This window comes from Danio aesculapii, chromosome 24, assembly GCF_903798145.1.
Source record: "Danio aesculapii chromosome 24, fDanAes4.1, whole genome shotgun sequence".
Lineage (NCBI taxonomy): Eukaryota > Metazoa > Chordata > Actinopteri > Cypriniformes > Danionidae > Danio > Danio aesculapii.
Window position 1 is genome coordinate 42,646,715 of NC_079458.1, and position 25,003 is coordinate 42,671,717.

The window sequence follows — 25,003 nt, forward strand, 5'->3', positions numbered from 1 at the left end:
CTTTATTAGGATATACTACTTAAACTATATTAAATATTATTTCAGTGTGATTGTTCTTCATTTTTAATTCTATTAGATTTGAATCCAGTGTGAATTATTTAAATTTGATCATTATTATTATTTTATCCATCGTATAATGCAGGCTGGATTCCTCTGGTTAATATGCTGACTGCTGGCTGGGTTATTTTCTGGATGTGGTGACTGTAAATGAATGAAGCGTGTCTTTTGAGTTGAAGTATATAAATCACTGATTTCCCTCTATTAAAGCGTACTGCTCTCACACGACACAGTTTTCAGCTAAAACCTGAACTTTTCAAATGCATTTGTGTCCTTTAGTACAGAAACACAGCACTATTAGTGGATTTTACTGATGTGTGTGGATGTGGATCATTGTTTGTACATGAAGCAGTTTTCAGTTCAATGCTAGTCATGTAAATGCCCCTGATACTGACTGAAATCCTCCATGAGCGCAGGTATTTTCACCTATGTCTGAAAGTGTTGTTTCTGTAGCTGTTCAATAGTTTATTTCTCCATCTGCTTGAAGTTTAACTATGCAAAGGAGAGACGTGTCCATGTGTACGCCGGGTAGATTAGTGTGTAGTTGTGGTGTTTAAATAACAGCGTACACTAAAAGAAACATCTGTTCATCAACAGGTTCTGGGTTTATTAGTGGTGGTGAACTGCATTATGGGATGTTGATCTCTGCTCTGTCCACTTCTGATGTTGATAACTCAACTCTACAGTTCAACACAGAGACTTTTACTGATATTTTAGTGGTTTAAAATAATATAATGTATAAGAAATAAGAGAAATAAGTGTGTAAAAGAACAGTAGATGTGCTGCAGTTTAGTACAAGGTTTCTGTAGTGTAATGTACAACACCAACACACACAATACAGCACTGCACACCACTACACATGTGCAGAACACACACTTTACACACTTATTAAGATTAAAAGTAGCTGGAATAAGGATCAAGATCCCATAATGCAGCTCAACAGCAGAAATAAACTAAAAATAAAACACCAAAATACAGAAAACTGCTCATTTAGGGCTGTTTTATACAGAAGGTTTGACTGTGCTGAGATCAGCCTCACTGTCACTGTGAAAGCATTCAGAAGTGTTTGATGAATACAGTAATAAAGTTGTCCTCTCTCTTTTGGTACCTGACAGCATCTCTGTGTGTGTGTGTTTGAGTCCAGTCTCTCTCTAAAAGACATCTTACTGCTGTTTACCACTGTAAATTCAACTCTGTTACTGTCATTAGGCCTGTCACAATAATCAACATATGGACTTACAACACATGGACATCAGCTCAATCAGTTTTGGTGATGCAATATACATCATTTTAGCTGATTGTGCTCTATCTCTGAGGTGTCAGTATTGTTAAAGAAACACTACAGTATTAGTATAGCCATCATGTGTGTGTCTGACAGCTGAAAGTAGATCTGGTAGCAGATATTGCTAGCGCTGTTAGTCTTTAGCTGGAAATGTTTTTTCAGGATATACGGTTTCACATTCTGCCTCCAACGCCTGATTATTAAACTGCTAAAGTTACTATAATTAAATGAAATACTCTAATAAATCAAATATTGTGTGTTGTTTGGAAGAGTGCAGTTGATCTGGGATATTATATTGTCATTCTGGCATAAAAGGGTCTTAAAATGACAATAATATCCTTTAATGCATTATATTTTGGTGCAATATTTCCTACAACACATATAGATATGGTGACCGGCCTGTCAGACACGTACTATTTTATACAGTCACTGGATATATATCAGTGAAATCCCTTTTTAAAAACATTAATATGCATAAACAGATCTAAATGCCACTCATAATCAATAATAATTCAGCTGTACCTGTCCTCTTCAGCATGAGCATCTCCTCTACTGACTATAATACCTGTGATCAGGATCCAAAACTCTGTAATTAATGTCTGAAATCAGAGTGTCAGAATACATTATTTAAATTAATTATAATTTCCCAAATGATGTTTAACAGAGCAAGAACACTGTGCAGCCCTAATGTGTGCAGCTTCTAAAAGGAAATGAGCTGTATTTACAGGTTTATTTACATCATTAATTCCCTGTAACTCACAGCCTCAAACCCTGAGGAGATTCACCAACGGTCAATAACTCAACACAAGTGCTCAGTTTACTACTTTCACACCATTTAACTCCACCACCAACCCATTTTACTCTATAAACCCAGTGTGTGTTTATGAAAGGTCTTGAGCACGAGGTGAAGAACGCATCGCTCCCGGTTCAGAAAAGCCCAGTTTATTGTGACATTCAGAAGTGACATTAGCCTGAGGAAACAATATTTACCAGAGCAGCTCAATCTCTCTGCACTCTCTCCCTCATCGAGACAAATGGCCACAGGAACAAAACACTGACACACACACACACACACACACCGTCCTCATGCAAAGACAACACAGACAAATATGGACAAACACACAATCAACAGCACTGCTACACAACAGGCATGCAAACGCTGGAAACTTGAAGAGCTGCGAAGACAAACTACAAATCATTTATTAGCAACACATATCATTCAGTCTTAAAGGGTCAGTTCACGCACAAATGAACATTCTGTCATCAGTTACTCACTCTTTACTTCTTTAAACATTTATTTTGAAGAATGTTGGAAACCGGTAACCATTGACTTTCATAGTAGGAACAAAAATAGTATGGATGTCAATGGTTACCGGTTTTTAACATTCTTCAAAATATCTTCTTTAGTGTTCAACAGAAGAAAGAAACTCATAAAGGTTTGGAACACTTCCATAGTATTTGTATTTCCTACTATGTAAAGAAAATGGCTCCAGGTTCCACATTCTTCAAAATATACAGTAAAACTAATAAACGTTTGGAGCCACTTAAGGGGCAACATTTTTCAAAATATCTTCTTTTGTTTTGACAGAAGAACGAAACAGAAAAGTTTGAAACGCTTGAGGGAGAGTGAAACAGTGAGTACATTTGTATTTTTTGGTGAACTTCACCTTTAAATGAACAGTTCACTCAAAAAATGTTTCTTCTGTTAACCACTGAAGAAGATATTTTGAAGAATGTTATAAACCTGGAACCAATGACTTCCATAGTAGGAAAAAAATTCTACGGAAGTCAATGGTTACTGGTTTCCAACATTCTTCAAATTATCTTCTTTAGTGTTCAACAGAAGAAAGAAACTCATAAAGGTTTGGAAACACTTGAGGGAGAGTAAAGTAGTGAGTACATATTTTATTTTTAGGTGAACTAACCCTTTAAATAAACAGTTCAAAAATGAGTTTCATCTGTCGAACACTGCAGAAGATATTTTGAAGAATGTTGGAAACCTGTAAGAACTTACTTCTATAATAGGAAAAACAAATACTATGGAAGTCAATGGTAACCGGTTTTCAACATTCTTCAAACTATCTTCTTTTGTGTCGGACAGAAGAAAGAGACTCCTGCATGTCTGAAAAATTAATGTTAACAGAATCTTCACTTGTGTCCCTTTAAACACTACGAGGACAGAACTCAAGGCAGCGCTGTTGGAACTCATAGGCTGAAAGTTGTTTGTTTTTTGCATCCACATTGAGAGAGAATCCTTTTGTTGGGTTTAAAGGGTCCATGGAGGGTCCGTGGAGTCCAGTGTGGGCAGTTGGAGAGACGTCTGAGCGGTTCTCAGAGCTGGAAAGCTGGAAAACAGGAGACTTCAGGCTGGAGGACGTCTGAGAGATAGTGGATGGCTCCAGCCATACCTGCACACACACACACACACACACACACACACACACACACACACACACACACACACACACTACATATTCATCTTGTGGTTGTATGCGTGTTGTCAGTTATGAGAAGTATTGGGTGTGTGCTGTTTGAGTTGTGTGTGTGTTGAACAGGACCATCCTCATCCACTGACTACAGAGTAAGCAGCAGGAGACTCTGAGCGACCAATCAGAGTGGGGCTTTTAATGAGGCTGTGAGTGCAGGCAGCAGGTTGCCATGACAACAGTAAGCTGCAGCAGTATAGATGCGGCTCAGTGAGTCTGACACACTGACCATCAGTCTGAGTTTCTCCTGCATTTCACATCTAATATGAGGCTTATATTATCGTCAAATGAAAATAAAGCTGTTAGGATGTTAAGGATATCTAGTGTGTCTGAAACAGAAATTCACATGTAGAAGACATAAACCTGATGTAGACAGATCAGTGATGCTTCTCTCGTCTCCTCATAGTTTCACATTAAATCTTCTGACCAATCAAATGCTCTCTAGTGTCTGACATGCCCCACCCCCTTCTTCTCATTGGCTGTTAGTATGATGTGCTTGAGCTCAACCACTCTCACTGGCTGAGCAGTGAGGAAACTAAACACTCCATAAAGGGGGAGGAGCTACTGTATGCCCCGCCCTCTTTTAATGTTTCAGTTGAGATTACATCAAACATTAAATAAAATAAAAACACACACTTCAGAGCTCTTCAGGAGAGCTTTAAACATCACTATAAAGCATCATGAAGAGCTGCAGAGCTGGACTCAACACTGCTGCATATTCCAGCTTTATTTTAAATCATATATATTTCATGAACACATGTGTAAAAGTGCTGTCATGCAGTGATGAGTTTCATCATCAGAGATCATTCCACAGCAGATTAAATATGTAAAACACTGAAGGCTTTATTAATTCACTCGTTTAGTTAGGCGGGTTATTCCTGGATCATCAGTAGTCAAGACTTTACAGGAATGCAGTCTGATGAATATGCTAATTAATTTGACCAGAGAGACATTTACGTTGATACAGAAGATTTCATTCCACAATAGACACGGCTCCAGATATAAACGACTTCTAAAGAGATTTAACATTAGATTTATATATTTAATTTGTCATATAAGCTAATATTGATATTTTAGCACAATATAAGAGAACTCATTAGATATAAAGCAGACAGTAAAAGCCTGAATCTGATGATGATGAAGACTGAAGACAGTGTTCATTAAAGATGAAAACACAGCAGAAATCAGCTGACAAAAACTAAATAAACATTTTTAACTCCAGGACAAACATCTTACCTTCATTTCAACACTTTAACATCTTTATTTAAACAATTCCACCCGATAAAAAGGCTTAAAATCTTAAAATGTTGCTTTTTAAACACTTTTTGTCTTGTTTCAAGTCCAAATATCTAGAAATTCTGAACTCAAGAAGCATTTTATACACAAGTTAAATAGATAATATGTCAAATATGTGCATTGGCAGATTATTTAGCTTGTTTTAAGGAAAAACTGACTTCATTTTGATATATTTATGAAAATAAAAGATTTTTAACTTGTCTAGCAAATGTTGCTTGAATATTTTGATATATCAAGACAAACCGTGAAGTAATAAAAGCCTGTTGTGCAGTGTTTAGACTGAAACTGAACTGTAGTGTGCACTAGGAAACATGTGAGGGGCTTTAATGTTATAAATAAATCTGATAAATTTACCTTCAAAAAGTGAGTAAGGCCGGTCAGGAATGCGGCATCCGTGGGTCCCGTAATCCAGACACCATTCAGCAAACTACAGAACAAGCAAACCAATGATCAATAAGCAGAAAACTCAGAGTTCATGCGGTTAACTGTATACTGGGGAATATTCCCCCGCTGGACATCAGGCAGGCTAAATCTCCTGACTCTTCAAACATATTTCAGGATAGCTCATTAGGATTATTGATTTGTGCATGGTCTTACACTGCTTTGATTTAGTTCAACTTTGTAGCTCTGTACTGTTAGATTATTGGTAATATCATTTTTCACACCTCGTGTGCTGTTGGGTCGTTTTCATCCACTCTGGGCTGATTTTGAGTCTTAACTTAGCCACAGCGTTCTCTGTGTTTCAGCAAATGGGATGATTTCTGCTGAGAAACTTATTTTGACACAGATATTGGGAAAATGCTTTGGAAATTTAGAAAAACCCTCAACAACACACTTTAGGCAGAGTGACTCTCCTTTGGTGATGTTGGTGCTGTTTCTGCCCCATTGACTTCCATTATAATTACATTTATTGACTATAAAGCCATGACAGCAGATAATCCTGCATTCTTGATTGGGGCTGGTTTTCCCTGTAGGGAGTGGAACAATTAGACATGTTTACTATAATAAAGGACCCCCACTCTTGTTTGTGTGTGACTTTGTACAAAGTGTCTGCTAAATCAAGTATAAAGTGTTTATTGTGATTTGCACAGTAAGGAACAGGTTTCCCTCTACAATAAATTCTTACTCTGCGGTCCACAGTGAAGGTTTAATGTATATTTAAAAAAGATAATACTTATTTAACTAAACAGACATGCCAAGCATAAACTATTGAACAAATAATACAGATTTAAATAAAAGGCTTCGATAATCATTCATTCATTCATTCATTCTCCTTCAGCTAAGTCCCTCTATTCATCAGAAGTCACCACAGTGGAATGAACCACCAACTATTCCAGCATATGTTTTACACAGCGGATGCCCTTCCAGCCACAACCCAGCACTGGGAAACACCCATTCACACTCATACACTACGGTTAAATTAAGTTGATCAGTTCCCCTATAGCGCATGTGTTTGGACTGTGGGGGAAACCGGAGCATCTGGAGGAAACCCACACCAACACGGGGAGAACATGCAAACTCCACACAGAAACGCCAACTGACCCAGCCGGGACTTGAACTAGCAACCTTCTTGCTGTGAGGCCACAGTGCTAACCACTGCGCCACCGTGCCGCCCTTCTATATACACAAATGTGTAAATGTTAAAGACAGTAGTGAATGAATAATGTGCAGAACTGTAATTGGATGTTGAAGTGTGTGTGTGTGTGTGTGTGTGTGTGTGTGTGTGTGTGTGTGTGTGTGTGTGTGTGTGTGTGTGTGCGTGTGTGTGTGTGCATGGGCAAGGTTCATTGTCACAGACTGCTGTCAGCTGTTGATGGTGGAGGGGGAGAGCGAGTGAGTGAGTGTCTGCAGATGTGTGTGTTGCTCTGTGTGTGTTCACCTTGCAGGCGCGGTGCAGGTGTTTCCTGTCGTGTGTGCAGCGGTACAGCATCAGGAATGCGTATGCGTTTCCAGCCGTGCCATGGCAGAGCCCGTAACCCTTCCTCAGTAAACCCCTCTGCCAGATCAGCTCTCCACACTCCAGAGCGTCCCGCAGGTACTTCTCATCCTTGAAGACCTGCAGATCCAGCAGAACAACAGTAAACATGCATTCCAGTAATAACAGCATGACCCTGCTCATGCTCACTGTGTGCTCATTACAGTCTGAACTACACTACAGGGCACTTCCACACTGCTAAACAAGATTCTGTCCTGATTCTAGAACAAATATCCAAACATTCTGAACTCAAGTGGCGTTTCATCTGCAAGCAAAAACAGTTTTATTTTAACTATGAGTAAAAATGAAGAGTTTTACATGACAACAAGCACAGTAATACATGATGTGATGTTATGAATATTAATACAATAATCTGACAATGGGGTGAGGGCCGAAGACAAGAAAGGAGGATTAGCTTCATTTAAAACACAGTGGCTCAGTGGTTAGCACTGTGGCCTTACAGCAAGAAGGTCTCTGGTTCGAGTCCCAGCTGGGTCAGTTGGTGTTTCTGTGTGGAGTTTGCATGTTCTCCCCGTGTTGGTGTGGGTTTCCTCCGGGTGCTCCGGTTTCCCCCACAGTCCAAACACATGCGCTGTAGGGGAACTGATCAACTAAATTGGCCATAGTGTATGAGTGTGTGTGTGTGTGTGAATGAGTGTGTATGGGTGTTTCCCAGTAACGTGTTGCAGCTGGAAGGGCATCCACTGTGTGAAACATATTTTGGAATAGTTGGCGGTTCATTCCGCTGTGGTGACCCCTGATAAATAAAGGGACTGTTACGCTCTGGGAATTCTGCATGTGTGTGTCTCTCTCTCCCTCTGTCTTGTGCACCTGTTCTCTCTGTCTCGCTTCTCTCTCTCTCAGTGTCACAGGCTCAACCCCCTCCGCATTGTTATTGGCTGTAGGATCAGTCAATCTTCATCATCTTCTGTGACGTGGCGGCTTCTGCGGCTAATCTGAGTGGTGACAGGTTTTTAAAAAGACTAAGAGTGGGATGCCAGGCAGAGGCTTCTGCGTTCCTGATTTGTTCTGTTTTTATCTGCCTCCCGTTATCTGTTTGCTTCATATCGCTTTGTCAAAGTTGTTACTGCCATCTTGTTTATTTTCATTAATTTTCTGTCTGTTCTTCATTTGAGCTCATTTGCTGATATTCTGTTTCCCCCAGGGGTTTTGGAGAGGTAGATGTCACGTGACGTACACCCTTACATCACCTAGTGAACCTGTGTACAGACACAGCAGGTTTAGGAGTGAGCGCTGGCTGTGTGTTTACAGGTGTAAACGCTGAAGAGGATTCAGGTTTCAGTTAGCTAACAGCGCTGTACTGAGATGGTTTGAGTTTTTGGTTTTGTCATTTTTAAGCTGAAGGAAAATGAATGAATTAATTTAAAACTCTAAATTTAGACTCATTACTTCTGAAAACAAGACTTTATTTCTGCTCGTCTTCATTTCAGATCAATTTCACATATTTGGACCAGAAACGAGACAAAAACTCAAAGTAGAAACAGCAGTTTTTGCAGTGTGTCCTTTTCCTGACATACTTTAGAACTGCGTGTGTGTGTGAGACAGAGAGAGAGAGCAGGTGTGTGTGTGTGTGTGTGTGTGTGTCGGCTGTCTTCATTAGTCTGTGGTGTAAAAGTCCAATTAAATTAATTTCAAAATATAACAGATGCTCAATAGTGTAAGTCAGGCCTGCAGCGCTGTACACACACACACACACACACACACACACACACACACACACACACACACACACATGAAGACTGAAGCAGAAGCAGCATGTGTGTTCATCATACTGTTATAAAATAAAGACATTAGATGTGTGGAGAAACGTAACACTCTTACACACACACAGATAAAACTCTCTCTATATTTAACGCTCTATAGTAAATGATGGCTCCTGATTATGCCTGGTAATGTTATTCTAATGTTTTAAATGTCAATATGTACATTTATTCTTCTTTTTAAACAGTAAAAATGAGATTAATGCAGCAATACAAACATGAGTCTCCACTAGTGTCCACTAGATGTCAGTGTGAGCTGCTGAATGAGGAGAGAGAGAGAGAGAGAGAGTGTGTGTGTAAAGAACCAAGACAGAGAGGAAACACTGTCTGAGTGTGTGTGTGTGTGTGTGTGTGTGTGTGTGTGTATGTGTTTTATGCATGTGTGTGATTATGAATGTGTGTGTGCACGTGTTTATGCATGTTTAATCGTGTATGTGTCTGTTTATGCACACAAGTGTGTGTTTGTGTGTGTCTGTTTATGCACGTTTATGTATGTGTGTTTTAATGTGTATGTGTGTATACTAGTGTGTTTATGCATGTATATGTTTTATGCATGTGTGTGTGATTATGCATGTTTACTTGTGTGTGTGTGTGTGTGTGTGTGTGTGTGTGTGTGTCTGTGTACGTGTTTATGCATGTGTGTATCAGTTTGTTCAAGCATGTTTAATCTTGTGTGTGTCTGTTTATGCATGTATGTGTGTGTGTGTGTTTTTTTTTATGCATGTGTATGCGTGTGTGTGTTTATGCGCATATGCATGTGTGTCTGTGTGTGTATGCGCATATGCATGTGTGTGTGTGTTCATGCATGTGTGTTCTAATGTGTTTGTGTGTACTAGAGTGTGTGTATGTGTGTTTGTGCATGTGTGTCTATGATTATGAATGTGTGGGTGTGTGCGTATGTTTACTCATGTATGTGTCTGTTTATGCATGTGTATGTGTGTGTGTGTGTGTGTGTTAATGCGCATATGCGTGTGTTTATGCATGTGTGTTCTAATGTGTTTGTACTAGTGTGTTTATACATGAGTGTGTGTATGTGTTAGTGTGTGTGTCTGTGTAATTCTGGATGTGTGCTAGTGTGTGTGTGTATTAGTGCTAGTGTGTGTGTGTGACTCACCGTGTGTGCCATGATGAGCATATGCAGCACTCCCGGAGCTCCGTGGCACCAGTGCACCAGCCGGTCGCTCTCGTTGCTGAGGGATGATGGGTAATTGCCGGACCGGAACTTCTTGTGCCGCAGATAATCCACACTGGGCCGAACCAGCTCGCTCAGCAGATCCGGATGGAGTTTAGCACTCGGCTGCGGACACAGAGATATTCATTTAGCTCAAACACACACACAAGAGGCCGATGACACTTCACTCCAGATCAAGACTTTAATGAGACATATCCAGCTGAGCTCAGAGTATAATCCTTATAAATGATCCTGATTTAATGTACAAATCTAGACAACATTAAAGACAGAATAAAGATCATCAATAGCTGATAACAACACAACTGCTAATAATCATATACACATATTCAGTAGTGAACTCATGCATTAACATGCACATTAATCAACATTCTCAGGATTTAATCTTGGCTGATGTAGATCTATAATGTATGAGTGGACAATGATTAGAGAGTGCAGGATCAAACCTGCAGCCTAATGATGCACTTAAACAGCTGATTTCTGTCCACCCGCTCACATCAATATTTATTCATCTGAACACACTAATTCCCTCTGATAGTGTGTGTGTGTTTCTGATGAGCGCAGTGGTGTGTGTCAGTGTGTGTTTAGAGATGTGGGGTGTGATGAATACTAGATATTACTGCTGCTGTTCCTGCAAATGCAGAAGAGTGGACGCTTCACACACACACACACACACACACACAGATCATGAGCTAGTCTCACACTGTCTCATAACAGCATGTGACATGGTACACGCAATAAAAGCTCCATTTTCTACATTCAGTGGAGTTTTTTCTCCTAAACATCTGCAACTGTGATGCACTAAATGTCTATTTTAGATATACTCTGCTGTCGCAGCAGAACAGCAGCATAAACTACTGTGATAAGATCCCCTCAGGTACTCATTATGTGCTTTATTCAGTGTTCAATGCAGCCAGTGTGTGTTTAAACACTATTAAACATGACGTTTATCACCATGCTGAAAGCATGAGCCGACAGTTTACCTCAGATCTTAAATAAAATAACCAGCAGACGAATGAAAGCGGCAGCAACTGAGACTCAACATCACTCAGAGCCTATTAATAACGTTAAATAACTTTAATATGTATTCATTAAGTTAAAAGCTTTTAACATTTCGTCTGGAGCGCTGTGACTGCTGTTTAAATGGTCATGTCATGTTGTGTTTGGTGCAGAGAGACTAATTGCTCGTCACTGAAATCTTAACCTGAAACGTCACTCCAAACACTGCACACAGAGCTGAGGCTAAACGTCTGATGCATACAGACAAACACTATAGAGTACATTAGCCGTGTCACTCGTGTAGTTTTGTAACAGTCAATATGGCAAATGAAGCCCCGCCCTGCTAGTACAGGAGCCAATCATCAATTGATACACACTGAGGATTCTCTGGGGGAGGGGCTCAGATCAGACGTGTGTGTTTAGGACAGTTTCTGCAGCTTCATCATGAACCCTCTGAAATCTTCAAACACAGTGGAGTCTCAGTGAATACTTGCTGCACACACACACACATGAGAAATATACCCACAGAGAGCTTCAAATCTCGACTCCTTACTGACCCAACTACACTTACTGGTTTTGTAATCTGTATTAAATGAACACAAGATCCTTCAAACGCACATTACATGACAACACCTACTCAAACCTCCAGCAATTTGTAATTTGTTGATCTGCTGTTTTCTCCTTTTCTGTTGTGTTTATTGTGATAATGAGTGCATGGGATATTTACATATTCATCTAAACATTGCTCTGTGACGTTACTTCACAGTAAATTACTATTTTACACTTTATTTTACCCTCAAGCGAAGACCAAAAGAAACGTGGCTCTGAGACTATCAGGGCTTCAGTGACTGTATTTCCTTCAGTATGTGTAGAATATGTAGTTGTTATTCTTGTGCTGTCTGGACAGCCGAACGCTGCGCTTGCCTGAATCAGAAGCACTTTTCTTCAGATTTAAGAGAACAGAAGAGCGACAGAGAGGAAACCCAGAAGCCAAACACAAAGAGAACTGTTCCCCCAATGCACCACAGCAAACCCTCATCTGTGAGAGGAGCTCCATTATTCAGATTAGGCATGTGCCGGTATCACATTTTCATGCTGCGATTAATTGATTGAGCTTTTATCACGGTATACGGTATTATCACGATATTATTGTAATTTTACAAGAGAAATAGGTAAAAAAACTTCAATAACAAAACTTTAATAACTTTTTAATTAACTAAAAGTACTTCAAACATTTAAATACAAATAAATATAAATAAAACAATACACAATATAAAAGTAAACTTGAGCAATTATATCAAAGTGAATGTGCAAAAGGGAAACCGTCTTCGTAATCCCTCTGCATTTTTTTGGAACCCAAAATATTTCCAAACTTCTGACTTTAACCTTTTTAAAGGGGGATAAATTGTCGGCAGCGTTCCTCCTTCCGCCATGCTTCTTCTTTGTGTGAGCAGGGCTGGACTGGGGCAAAAAATCGGCCCTGGCATTTTGGGCCAGAGCGGCCCACTAAATTCAATCAAAATGCTATCCATCTATGCACGTCCAATATTTTTATCAACTCATATTCTATAAAACACAAAAGCCATATATATGAAATAAATAAATAAATACAAACTTTAATTTCAATTTAATTTCTGTATGCTGTCCATAAAGATATTTGTTGAGTTCTAAAAAATACACTATTCATTCATTTATTTTTCTTCGCATAAGTCCCTTATTTATCAGGGGTTGCCACAGTGGAATGAATTGCCAACTATTCCAGCATGTTTTATGCAGCAGATGCCTTTCCAGCCACAACCCAATATTGGAAACCACCCATACACACTCATTCACACACACTCATACACTACAGCCAATTTAGCTTATTCAATACACTATTCACTCAGCCTATATTCAATATTAAACATGACAAAAACTGCCTGCTAATGCATGGGTAAATCTTCAAAGGGAACAGTGTCACATTTTAACCTCTTTCACCTCATCCTGCTTGCTGTTTCACTATCTAAACAATGAAAACATAATATAAGTCAAATTTGTTTCATTTTGATATTATGATTAACAGACACCAAACAGCCTCGTGTAGCTGCATATTTTTATGAGCATCATCTTTACACTGCATATTTATAACAAAACAGGGCTTAAATAGAACTGTCTCCTTTCATTTCTATTGAAAAGAATGAACTTTACCCTGTCTCTTTTGCAGAATATCAGTTTTAATAACCAATAATGGCCATTATAACAGTATAACGTACATTAAATTTAAACGATAAAGGTAAGCAATCAGTCAATGTGCAGAATCAGTGTATGTGGTTACATAAATTAATATATTAGCTTATCTTTGCACTCAGCCAAAACAGTTAACTGAGAACAAGTGATTCAAAAGACATAAGAATTGTTAGATAGAGACAACAAGATGAATTCAATATCACGTTTAACAACTATAGTGAGATGAGATCACCCAGCAGATGAACTGTCTGACATGCACTATACTCTCACCTGGGGTTTATGCTCACCCGCTGAACTAGTGGCTGCAGCTCTGGGCAGAGAGTGTGTGGTCACGTGATTTGCGTTTTTAGCCGTGTGCTAGAATGAACAGAGAACTTTTCAGAATCGCTAAATGAAACGCCGGTGTATTTCCCGCGATTTCTCTGCGCCTCCCTTGCGTTTCTTCCCTCTGACTCTCGACTATTTTGACAAATACACACAGACGACGCACGCTCACACGGAGTCCAAAATAGGAGTTTGTGATTGGGCCAGCCCAATGTCAATACCGAAAAGAGCCAATGGGCTGCAGAGTGTCACATGGACCGGCCCGGTCTGTCTGTCCGGGAAAAAAAGCATCTACTTTCAGAGAGTCACAGATCACAGCAGCGTCAATCAATAAGGCAGAAAAAACGATAGGCTGCTAAGCCTTTTATGGGCCGATCAAATCATAAGACGATGATCAGCCCGGCCCAAAAAGTACGTCGGCCCACCGGGAAAGTGCCCGGTCTGACAGATGGCCTGCGTGTGAGGATTATAGTGCGGTGGTAGCGGCGGCGCGCACTGCGCACACAGGGCTTCTACATGTGGGGATTGTTTACATCAGAGTGCGCATCAGTTCTGCGCAGCATATACGCAGTGTTTCTTCAAGCGGTTGATGGAAAATAAGCTAAGGCGCGTTCTAAGAATATATATTCGGATCTATTATTTTTCATGGTATTTTGAAGTGCCCGCGATAACAATATCGTGCATATTCATTACCGTGATTTATCGCATTACTGAATACCGGCACAAGCCTAATTCAGATGTGTGTATGCAGTGAGCTGGGTTTAACCCTGACGCTCCACTCTATTACCGCAAATTACATCATAATCCTCCAGGGTTCGATTCTCCACATCCAGCTGTCATTCAGCAGCCTCTCTGTTTATTTACTGCCGTGTGCACATCCCCTAGCTTTTATTACACGGCATGAAGAAAGAGGCGTTTCAGCGCTCTCATCTCCTGCTTTCAGTGTAAAGTGTGCAGATACTCCATAAAGAGCAGGCTTATATAGGAGTGACTGCATATGGACTCCTTATGAAGCCATTAGAGCAGCCGGAGGATTAGCTGAGCTGCACAAACAGGCTTATCTTACTTAAATTTTTAGTCTTATTTCTAGCCCAAATATTTATATATTCTTTAACCAAGAAGCATTTCTTAACCGGGGTGCCCAAACCTTTCTTTATAAAGGGTCAAAAACCAAACTTGACTGAGGGCTGTGGACCAAAGTTAAATACTCCAAAGCGTATTACTTTAATTTGTCGTGGGTAATCTCCTAATTTGTTTGCTAATATTTCAAGATAACTAGAAAACTTTTCTTTAAAATCAATGATCAATTGGTTTAGGTGTGTTTGACCAGGGTTAGAGCTGAACTTTGCAGGAAGGGAGATCTCCAGGAACAGAATTAAGCAGCACTGCTCTAAAGGTTACCATGGGCCAACTTTGCCCTGCGGGTCCTACCTCTGTTCTAGACTAACAATATGTATTGTGTTGTTATCAGTAATGATGTGCTAAAATGAAGTCAGTCTAATAATCTGACAATGGGGAAGAGAAATAATCTTATGTGAAAAAGGAAAAACTAGATTAATTCGCTTACCCCCTGTCAGATTATTTAGCTTGCTTTAAGGAAAACTCATGCATTGTAATATTGCATTAAATAATATTGCATTAATATTGCATTGTGTTTAGCACAACAGTACCCAAGTCAATGTTTGTTTTCTTGTCAGCTAAACCTTCAATAATTCAATAATTCAGAAGAGGGTACACTATATTAACTTTATAAGGAGATGTAAAATGGGACAACACGGGTATCGATAACACTTCACTCGTCTGATTTATTCAATGCATCATTGATATTGAAATGAGAGCAGCCTCTCATTACCTCTTCAAGTTGACTATACGGGTCTACATGCTAAATTAGTTGTAATAGAGCATTTAGTTAGCACTGATCTGTCCAAACGCTCGCAAATTGACCTGTTCGTGTCTTTATTTGTCCATTTGCCTCAAACCAAAAACCATTTAAAAACCATCAAAATCGCAAAGCCGCCATCTATACTAACCGAAATCATATCGTTTTAAATATTTCAGTATTGACATGTATGAAAATATTGGTATTTTTCACAAGACTAGTCCAAATGCACCCAAAATACTTGACTCTTCTATTGACTTATGGGTCAAAAATTACCCGGGTACACTTTGATTGACATTCTTCCTTTGTACGTGTCATCAGAGGGGGAAAGCCCCGCCCACTAGTGCCCATCATCTCTCCATCTCATTAGCATAAACAGCAGCCCTGAGTGAGAAGCAGCCGTCTGTCCATTAGCCATTAGAGTGTTTGAGCTGCTGAAGATAATGTCAGCATAGACTAAGAGGATTATAGATGTGGAGTTTTAGATGAACAGAGACAGGAGCGACATAGACTGACAGAAGACTGTAGCGCACACACTCACACTGAAGCACACAGCACTGACAACACACACACTGCTGTTCTACATCTGTCACTATGGCGTCTGTAGCTCCGCCCTCTTCTGAAAAGAGCACAATCTCATTTGCATTTAAAGCAACAGTCACCAAAACACCACAATCAGGATCAAAGCCTGAAAGGGTCCGTTTCAGAGAGTTATACAACATTATCTGTGTGCTATTCTCAGCTAAAACTGAAACACACACACACACACACACTCATCAGAGACTTATTTTACATCATGTGGAAAGGCCCTCTTTAAAGATGAGTGCGGATGCATTGGTGTGTTTCTCAGATCTAGGTTTGCATCTCTGCAGGTCAGAGAATGTCATCGATTCTGCTTACAGATCAACATCTTAAAGGTCAGGATCAATTATTGATCATCCCTGCAGAGTCTAATCAATCTCACCTCCGACAGCTGCTCACTCCAGCTAATATAAGAAAGAGCTGCGCTTATTCTGAAGCAGTGTTTCAGCAGATTGAGAACACTGCTTCTGACAGGCGCGTCTGCTAGACTGAACACACTGCTTTTCATTCAAAATGGGCAAAAAAGAAAAGGCTTCCTAATAGAAATGAGAAATACTGTGTGAGTGTGATCTATAACTGCTTTCAGGACTGTATATTAAAGGCACAGAGCGCTCAGGAACAGCCCATTAGCATGTGTTGTGCTTTGAGCATCATTAGCAGACACGGAGCTGCTGTGAATCCTGACAGAAACACCAGTTCAAGCCCTCACTCTAATGCAGGTCTGTGTGTGTGTGTGTGTGTGTGTGTGTGTGTGTGTGTGTGTGTGTGTGTGTGTGTGACACAGTCACACTATTACAACCCCACATTAGTGCTGGCCACCATATTAAATATTCATTATCAATCAACAGATAAATATTCATCATCAAGTAAATATGACATATTAACGGTAAAAAACATTTGCAATGATTTTGGATGATTTTATTACTAATAAAACCTGTTATTAATTATTGGTTTATATGCTTATTATATATTTTTCATGATTATAGATTTGTGTTTATTATACTTTTTTAAATATATATTTATAATAGATTTATTTTTATCAGTTTTTCTGTTTATAAAGACTTTTAGCATAAATTATACACAATTTAAAAGAACAGAACAATCCCACTGTAATGAGTAAAACAAAAAAACAACCATCAATCTGCTTAAAGCTCATTAAAGCAGCAGTAATTGGTAATTAGGCACCTACAGAGCAGCTTTAAGGCCTCTCAATCACCAGATGAATTTCTCATTTTCACCCACAAACTTTGGGATCAACACACCAAGCGTAACTCCAGATTAAATGCTGCTAATGAACGATTCATTAATAACAGCAGATGTAATCATTGTGGAAATGAGAGCTACAACACATCTATAGCTAAAGAATTAAACTTGACTTTCTAGGGTAACTGCGCATAAATGCAGTTCCTACAGCATCATCTTCAGTCCATTAACAGACCCTGAGGTCATTGCAGAACAGAACATCACGGGCTCATTGGAAACAGCTGCTTCAGTCTACTGGTGCTTCAATATACGTTTGACTGCAGTTTGTAGGTAAACTGAACAGTAGGGGGCAGTATAGGACATCTTTTGTTGCTTTTCACACAAGTGATATTCACAGACACGTTATCCATGAACTAAGGGATTGTTTTCATGCTGTTCTTTGTGCAACAACTAATAAATACAAACTTAAAACAACTTAACGCTGTTAATGGATTGTAACAAATACGTTTGTCACCTATTTATCTCCATTTGGGCAACTTTTCTGGCGTGGTCAGAACACTCTTCTTCACTCTTCAAAAACACTATTGGTTTGGTTAAGGGAAGGGTTTAGTTCAGTGATTTGCTGGCTGATCTGTATGACAAGTGCTGCCTTCTTGTCTGAAATGTACAACGAAACGTTTCCTAAGTAACGCATTTCAGATTTGCAAAATGTAGACAGCGCCCTCTAGTGGATTTGGCATCTGAGATGTCCAAAAAAATGGACCATTTAGTAATCCATTTCATTGTCAAACTGTAGACAGCGCCCTCTAGTGGATTTAGAATCTGAAACGTACAATAAAAATACCTCAAGTAAAATATTTAATTTGCAAAATGTAGACAGCGCCCTCTAGTGGATTTGGCATCTAAATGGTACAACAAAACGCACCCAAAGTTACTTATTTCAGATTCTAAAAAATGTAGACAGCGCCCTCTAGAGGACTTGTCATCTGAAACGTACAACAAAACACACAATACGTTGCTTTGTGCTGTAATTCCCAATTACAGTCGTCAGGACCGCCCGCCCAGCACGTTTTGCACATCTCCCTTATTGGACACACTGATTTGTTATCTGAAACATCCAATAAAAAGCACCCTAGGTAAAACATTTCAGATTCAGAAAAATGTTCACAGCGCCCTCTGGTGGATTTGTCTTTGAAACATGCAACAAACTGTACCTGGAGCAATGCATTTTACATTTTGCACCAGTGTTGGCGGAGACATGTATTCCCAGCGAGCCTGGGCTGGAATAGTAGCACAGTAAATTGAAAACTCCAGAAAACACACACCTGCATGAGCATGTAGTATATCCCGGCCAGGCCGTGAGCGGCTCCGACATACTGCTTCTTGTGCCACTCGTACAGCAGCGGACATCGCTCGCTCTTCTTCTCCTCTTTAGACAAGTTCTTCCCCGACTCCACAATGGCCGTCACCACCTGAGAACAGCAGAACACACTGAGGGTCCAGAACTGAGCTGTTCTGCATCAGCATGTGCTCCCTCTACACACACCGGCAGCTGAATACGCTGAGCTCAGCTTAAAGAACCATTCAAACGCAGAGCAGTGAATGTCTGCACTGCAGCAAAGGAAAACAGCATATTAATACACAACAGGTGAAGAGCATCACCAACATGATGAGCTGCAGTATAGAGGAGAGCTGAGAGAACTCTAGAAGAGCTTTAGAGAGGGACAATCACTGCAAGAACCCCAGATGAACACATCAAGGCCCTCTGATTTCATTTGGAAATGAGATGCGCTGAGATGCTGCCCACAGCCCCATCAATCTCCACATCACACACACACACACACACAACACCACACCCACACTCTTACACTCAGACACTAACACATACACTAACAATTTCTCAATCACACACACACACACTCAATAAAGAGTACCACCGCGTGCAGTTAGCGGCCGTATAAACTGATGTGAGGCCTGACTCTGGCTGACTGACGGCACTGCAGCTGATAATGCAGAGTCAATGAGTCCTGCATTCAGCTGTAGATCAAGACTGAGCTCAGATCAGCAGAAACCACCCCGTCACCACACTGCAGATCCACACTCACTCTCAGAGGGAAACACTACGCTATATACACACACACACACACACACACACACACACACGTGTCTGCATCAATAACACAGCACAGTCCCACAGACGCTCATCATACCACACTCAACCTGGAGCCCTGCGTATTTAAAGGGCTCTATGATCCTCAGCGTGGGCTAGATTTACAGTCTACGCTGTCTGCAGTGTGAGCTGTGTGTGTGTGTGCGTGTGTGTGTAGTGTAAACAGTGCATTACCAATGAAGGTATACCCGGACGATGCATTTATTCAACCAATAATCAGAAGTGTTTAACACTTCAGCATAAGGGGAGGAGCTATGGGGAAGGGGAGGGGCTACTAAGAAAGGGGAGGGGTTTATTGTAAAGAGGAGGAGCTGGTAATTAAGTTGAAGCGCTACCAGTGAAGAGGAGGAGCTACTAGTAAAGAGAAGGAGGAGCTACTAGTGAAGAGAAGGAGGAGCGACTGGTGAAGAGAAGGAGGAGCGACTGGTGAAGAGGAGGAGCTACTAGTGAAGAGAAGGAGGAGCTACTAGAAAAGAGAAGGAGGGGCTACTAGTAAAGAGGAGGAGCTACTAGTAAAGAGGAGGAGGAACTACTAGTGAAGAGAAGGACGAGCTACTAGTGAAGAGGAGGAGGAGCTACTAGTGAAGAGGAGGAGGAGCTACTAGTGAAGAGGAGGAGGAGCTACTAGTGAAGAGGAGGAGGAGCTACTTGTGAAGAGGAGGAGGAGCTACTTGTGAAGAGGAGGAGCTACTAGTGAAGAGAAGGAGGAGCGACTGGTGAAGAGGAGGAGCTACTAGTGAAGAGAAGGAGGAGCTACTAGTGAAGAGAAGGATGAGCGACTGGTGAAGAGGAGGAGCTACTAGTGAAGAGAAGGAGGAGCTACTAGAAAAGAGAAGGAGGGGCTACTAGTAAAGAGGAGGAGGAGCTACTAGTAAAGAGAAGGAGGAACTACTAGTGAAGAGAAGGACGAGCTACTAGTGAAGAAGAGGAGGAGCTACTAGTGGAGAGGAGGAGCTACTTGTGAAGAGGAGGAGCTACTAGTGAAGAGGAGGAGCTACTACTAGTGAAGAGGAGGAGGAGCTACTAGTGAAGAGGAGGAGTTACTTGTGAAGAGAAGGAGCTACTAGTGAAGAGGAGGAGTTACTTGTGAAGAGAAGGAGCTACTAGTGAAGAGGAGGAGCTACTAGTGAAGAGGAGGAGCTACTAGTGAAGAGATGGAGGAGCTACTAGTGAAAAGGAGGAGCTACTAGTGAAGAGGAGAAGGAGCTACTAGTGAAGAGAAGGAGGAACTACTTGTGAAGAGGAGGAGCTACTAGTGAAGAGAAGGAGGAACTACTAGTGAAGAGGAGGAGCTACTAGTGAAGAGGAGGAGGAGCTACTATTGAAGAGAAGGAGCTACTAGTGAAGAGAAGGAGGAGCTACTGGTGATGAAGAGGAGGGGCTGGTAATAAAGGGGAGGAGCTATTAGTGAAGAGGAGGAGCTGTTGGTGAGGGAGCAAGAGCTGATGATGAAGTAAACTGAATCTAATGATTAATTAATAAACAATAGTTAATAAAGAGAAACACATCAAATTAATAAAACGTTCAAATGAAAACCCTAATGTCAATAGAAATCAAATATTAATCAATAGTGTCTTGATGTTAAAACAACACTGCTAATAAGAACACAGTCAATATATTCAAATAAACCTCCAGCTGATGAGCATCCAGTGTTTTTGTGGAGTAACAACAGTTTTATTTGGAGATACACAGCATTAGACTGCAAACTCCACTAAAGACAATGCGTCAGGAGTCTGCCTGGTCAGCACTGAGATTGTCACTAAAAATAGCCAGAAAACGAGGAGTGTGTGTGTGTGTGTGTGTGTGTGTGTGTGTGTATTATCTCCATGACTGCAGATCACGAGTCTTACACTGGCAGATTCTCAAAACAACACACCTCTCTCTCTCTCTCTCTCACACACATACATACACAAGCTTGCACATGCACACTCACACACAATCAAACAAACACTCACTCGTCCACACACACATACACAATTACACACATGCACAACTCAATCTCTCGCACACACTCGCACAAACAAACATACACATACCCTCACAAAACACACACACTCATGTTTAAATCTTTAATAAATAATCTAATCCTGTGATGTGACTATTGCAAACACACACTGTAATATGGATGCTCACACTGCAGTGTATATTGTGCAGTCCTAGATGGTTCTCATAAGCCACAACATTTCCTAGTGACACAACAACGATCATTTTCCTCCAGTAGTTATTTTTAAGTGTTTATCTATCATGTCTGTGGGACTTTTATTTTGAAAATGAGAGATGCAGATTGTTTACGGTGTTACTGAGACATCTTCAAACTCACATCAGGACACAAAATGCAGGATATACAGATTAAACATTCATTCAGCTCCACCCTGAAGAGGCATACAGTGTGTTTAACTGTCTTTATTGTGTTTATCGTAAGATCTGATGCTTTAACAAACACATGTAGATGCTGAATCATGTCTGATCACTCAGCTCAACTGTCATCCGTGCATGCAGAGGCTGATTTAAAGTCCTGACAGTGTTTTCTTTAGCATTATAGCTTAAAAATACAACACAATACATCTCTATCGGTCTCTTTTGTCAAGTATAATCAGAATTGAGCCTTTATTCAAATCTTGTGATAGATTTGTTCACTCCCTGACAAGAGTCTCGTCCTCGATCTCAGCTGTAAGAACACTAAATAACTTGACTTCTAGTTGATCGTGTGTAAAAGTGTCAGAAGGTGGATTTCTCTGCAAAGTAACTTGCTAAACCAATGCAGTAAATGACAGCTTTAAAAGTTCAGTCAGGTATTTTGGGCAAAGGTGGAATGACAGCTGACCTTGGCGATGGTGGCGTCGTCCACTGTGTCTGGAGCGATCTCTCTGTTGACATACAGCAGGGCGTACAGATACCCGGCCCGACCATACAGAAGCTCGTCAGGAATATCAGAGTCTGGACTGAGTACTGAACGCTGGAGCTGGAGCAACCTGGAAACACCAGCAGAGAGAGGAAAACTGATGAAGAACACACGCCAGGACACCAGAATAAATCACTGTACATGCTGAACTGAACAGTGACACCGGAGAATTGGCCAGAGCACACTTTGCCTTCTGGTGTTGCTAAACTAAAAATACTGTATTATTATTTTAGTGCTGGGCAAAGATTAATCAGATTAATCAGATAGATGCATTGTTCATCATTAACTCATGTTAACTAATGATAACCAATACAACCTTATTGTAGAGTTATCCAAGTTATACAATACAATTAAGGTATGTGTCCATACACTTCTCAACAGAATGCTGTTTAAGATATCATTAATATATTTTTTATTATTAATATTAATTAAAAAAATAATATGAATTAAAGGGATAGATATTCCACATTTACTCACTATTTACTCTCCCTCAAGCTGTTCTAAACTGTTATGAGTTTCTTTCATCTGTTAAACACTAAAGAAAACATGTTGAAGAAAGCAGGAACCACTGACTTCCATAATAGGAAAAACAAATACAATGGAAGTCAATGATTACAGCTTTCCAGCATTCTTCGAAATATCTTCTTTTGTGTTCAACAGAATAAAGAAACTCATTAAGGTTTGGAACAAGTAAAGATGACAGAATGTTCATTTCTGGGAGAATCATCCCTTTGATAACGCACCCTGATTTCTACAATAGGGAATTACCACCAATCTTCTCAATGCACACTGATTACAAGCTAATGAATGCATCAGAAAGTGAGTGAAATAAGAGCGAGTTCTGATGAGTTCTCACTTGCTGATGCAGTCCTGGGACTCGGTCTGGTTCTTGAGGTGATGGTGTACGACGGCCCCCACAGCCAGCGGTCCGGCGTCTCCACACAGAAAAGACACCCGGCGCCCGTTCAGGTTCCTCAGGGTGCGCTTGACATAATCCAGAGAACGCTGCAGATGCGAAACCTCCTGTGTGGCCCGATACAGATGCAGATACAGCAGAGCCACGCCTGCGGGGGACACACATATACTGTCTAAATATACACTGATCATCAAATTAAACAAGACATATGATTTCACAATACTCAATGTCTGTTTTACTAGCTCACATTGTCATTCTTAAAGGGATAGGACACCTGAAATGAAAATTCTCTGTTAATTTACTCACCCACAGGTCAAGCAAGATGTAGAAGACTTTCCTTTTTATCTTATTTTCCATTGTCTTATACTTTATATGTGAAATACTGATTTATGCATTACCTGACAGCTGAAAATAGCTTTCCTTGTATATATATTTGTCAGGAATTGGCAATGTTTAACTGAGACACAACTGAACATCTGAAAACTGAGGGCACAAATCTGAGTAAATTACCTTTAGGGATATCAAAATGAAGCTGTTAGCAATATATGCTACTAATCAAACACTGCAGTTTAATATATTTACAGTAGGACATTTACTAAATATCTTCATAATAATCTTTGGCATGAAAGAAAAAAATTTTAGCCAATAAAATGTTTGTTTTTTTTGGCTATTGCTTAAAAATATCCAGCATAAAGACTATTTTCTTATTTTTATTAAATATGTTAATTTATATTACTTACACTGTTTTTAATTAAACAGTATATTTATATTTAAGTGTAATACAATATTCAGAAATCCTTTGATACATTAAAAAAGGATTTTTTTGCAAACTGTTTCCACTTAATTAACCCTTAATTGGGCTTAAACATTACCCAAAACCACCAATAACACTCCAGCAATATTCTAACGAGTTTTATTAATTATTCACAGTGGATACGGAAAGTATTCAGACCTGCTTACATTATATTGCAACCATTTGCAGAAATATATATATATATAGACCATTTTGAGAGATGTAAACAAAAACAATGTTCCCAACGTATCTCCTGTTTCACATGTTTAACTTCTATAGCTTCAGAGAAACCCAAAAGGACTACATATTAATAAAATAATGTTATGATAGCTGTTTTAACACTACGTTATGATTGAATGGCCTCTTGTTATAGTTATGAATTAGTTTGACAACAAGCAGGAAATGTTCATGGGCCAATGACATGATCACATTGAGATGGTCTATATAAGGTTTACCTTTCAACAAACACAATGAGCCTAAGCAGACAGCTAAATAATGAAGGAGTGGCTTCACAACAACTCTGTGACTGTGCTTGAATGGCCCAGCCAGAGCCCTGACTTAATCCCAATTGAGCATCTTTGGAGAGAGATGGCTGTTTTACATCAAAAGGTGCTTCTGCTAAATACTGAGCAAAGGGGCTGAACACTTTTAAGCTTTTCCTTTTTAATAAATCTGCAATAATGTCAACAATTCTGTGTTTTTCTGTCAGTATGGGCTGCTGTGTGTACATTAATGAGGACAAACATGAACTTAAACAATTTGAGCAAATGGCTGCAATTTAACAAAGACTGATTAATTTAAGGGGGTCTGAATACTTTCCGTACCCACTGTATACTATATAGAAGGCTATAGTAACCATATATATTACAATATAAATATAGTATTATAACAATATATAGTAGCAATATATATATATATATATATATCAGTGTATACAAGCCAA

At 39.9% G+C, this 25,003-nt stretch overlaps 1 protein-coding gene across 1 annotated transcript in view; it reads right to left on the reverse strand.

Annotated features, from left to right (window-relative positions):
- Window positions 1–2,265: 2,265 nt before the first annotated feature.
- lancl2 (LanC lantibiotic synthetase component C-like 2 (bacterial)) overlaps window positions 2,266–25,003 on the reverse strand; it is a 27,654-nt gene continuing 4,916 nt past the window's right edge. Inside the window, exons 4-10 of the mRNA XM_056450969.1 lie at window positions 23,208–23,415; window positions 22,274–22,421; window positions 18,605–18,751; window positions 9,992–10,174; window positions 7,001–7,177; window positions 5,476–5,548; window positions 2,266–3,747 (exon numbers count right to left, since the gene is read on the reverse strand). Coding sequence (XP_056306944.1) covers window positions 3,671–3,747; window positions 5,476–5,548; window positions 7,001–7,177; window positions 9,992–10,174; window positions 18,605–18,751; window positions 22,274–22,421; window positions 23,208–23,415 — 1,013 coding nt within the window. The 3' untranslated portion in view covers window positions 2,266–3,670. The remainder of the gene's footprint in view (window positions 3,748–5,475; window positions 5,549–7,000; window positions 7,178–9,991; window positions 10,175–18,604; window positions 18,752–22,273; window positions 22,422–23,207; window positions 23,416–25,003) is intronic.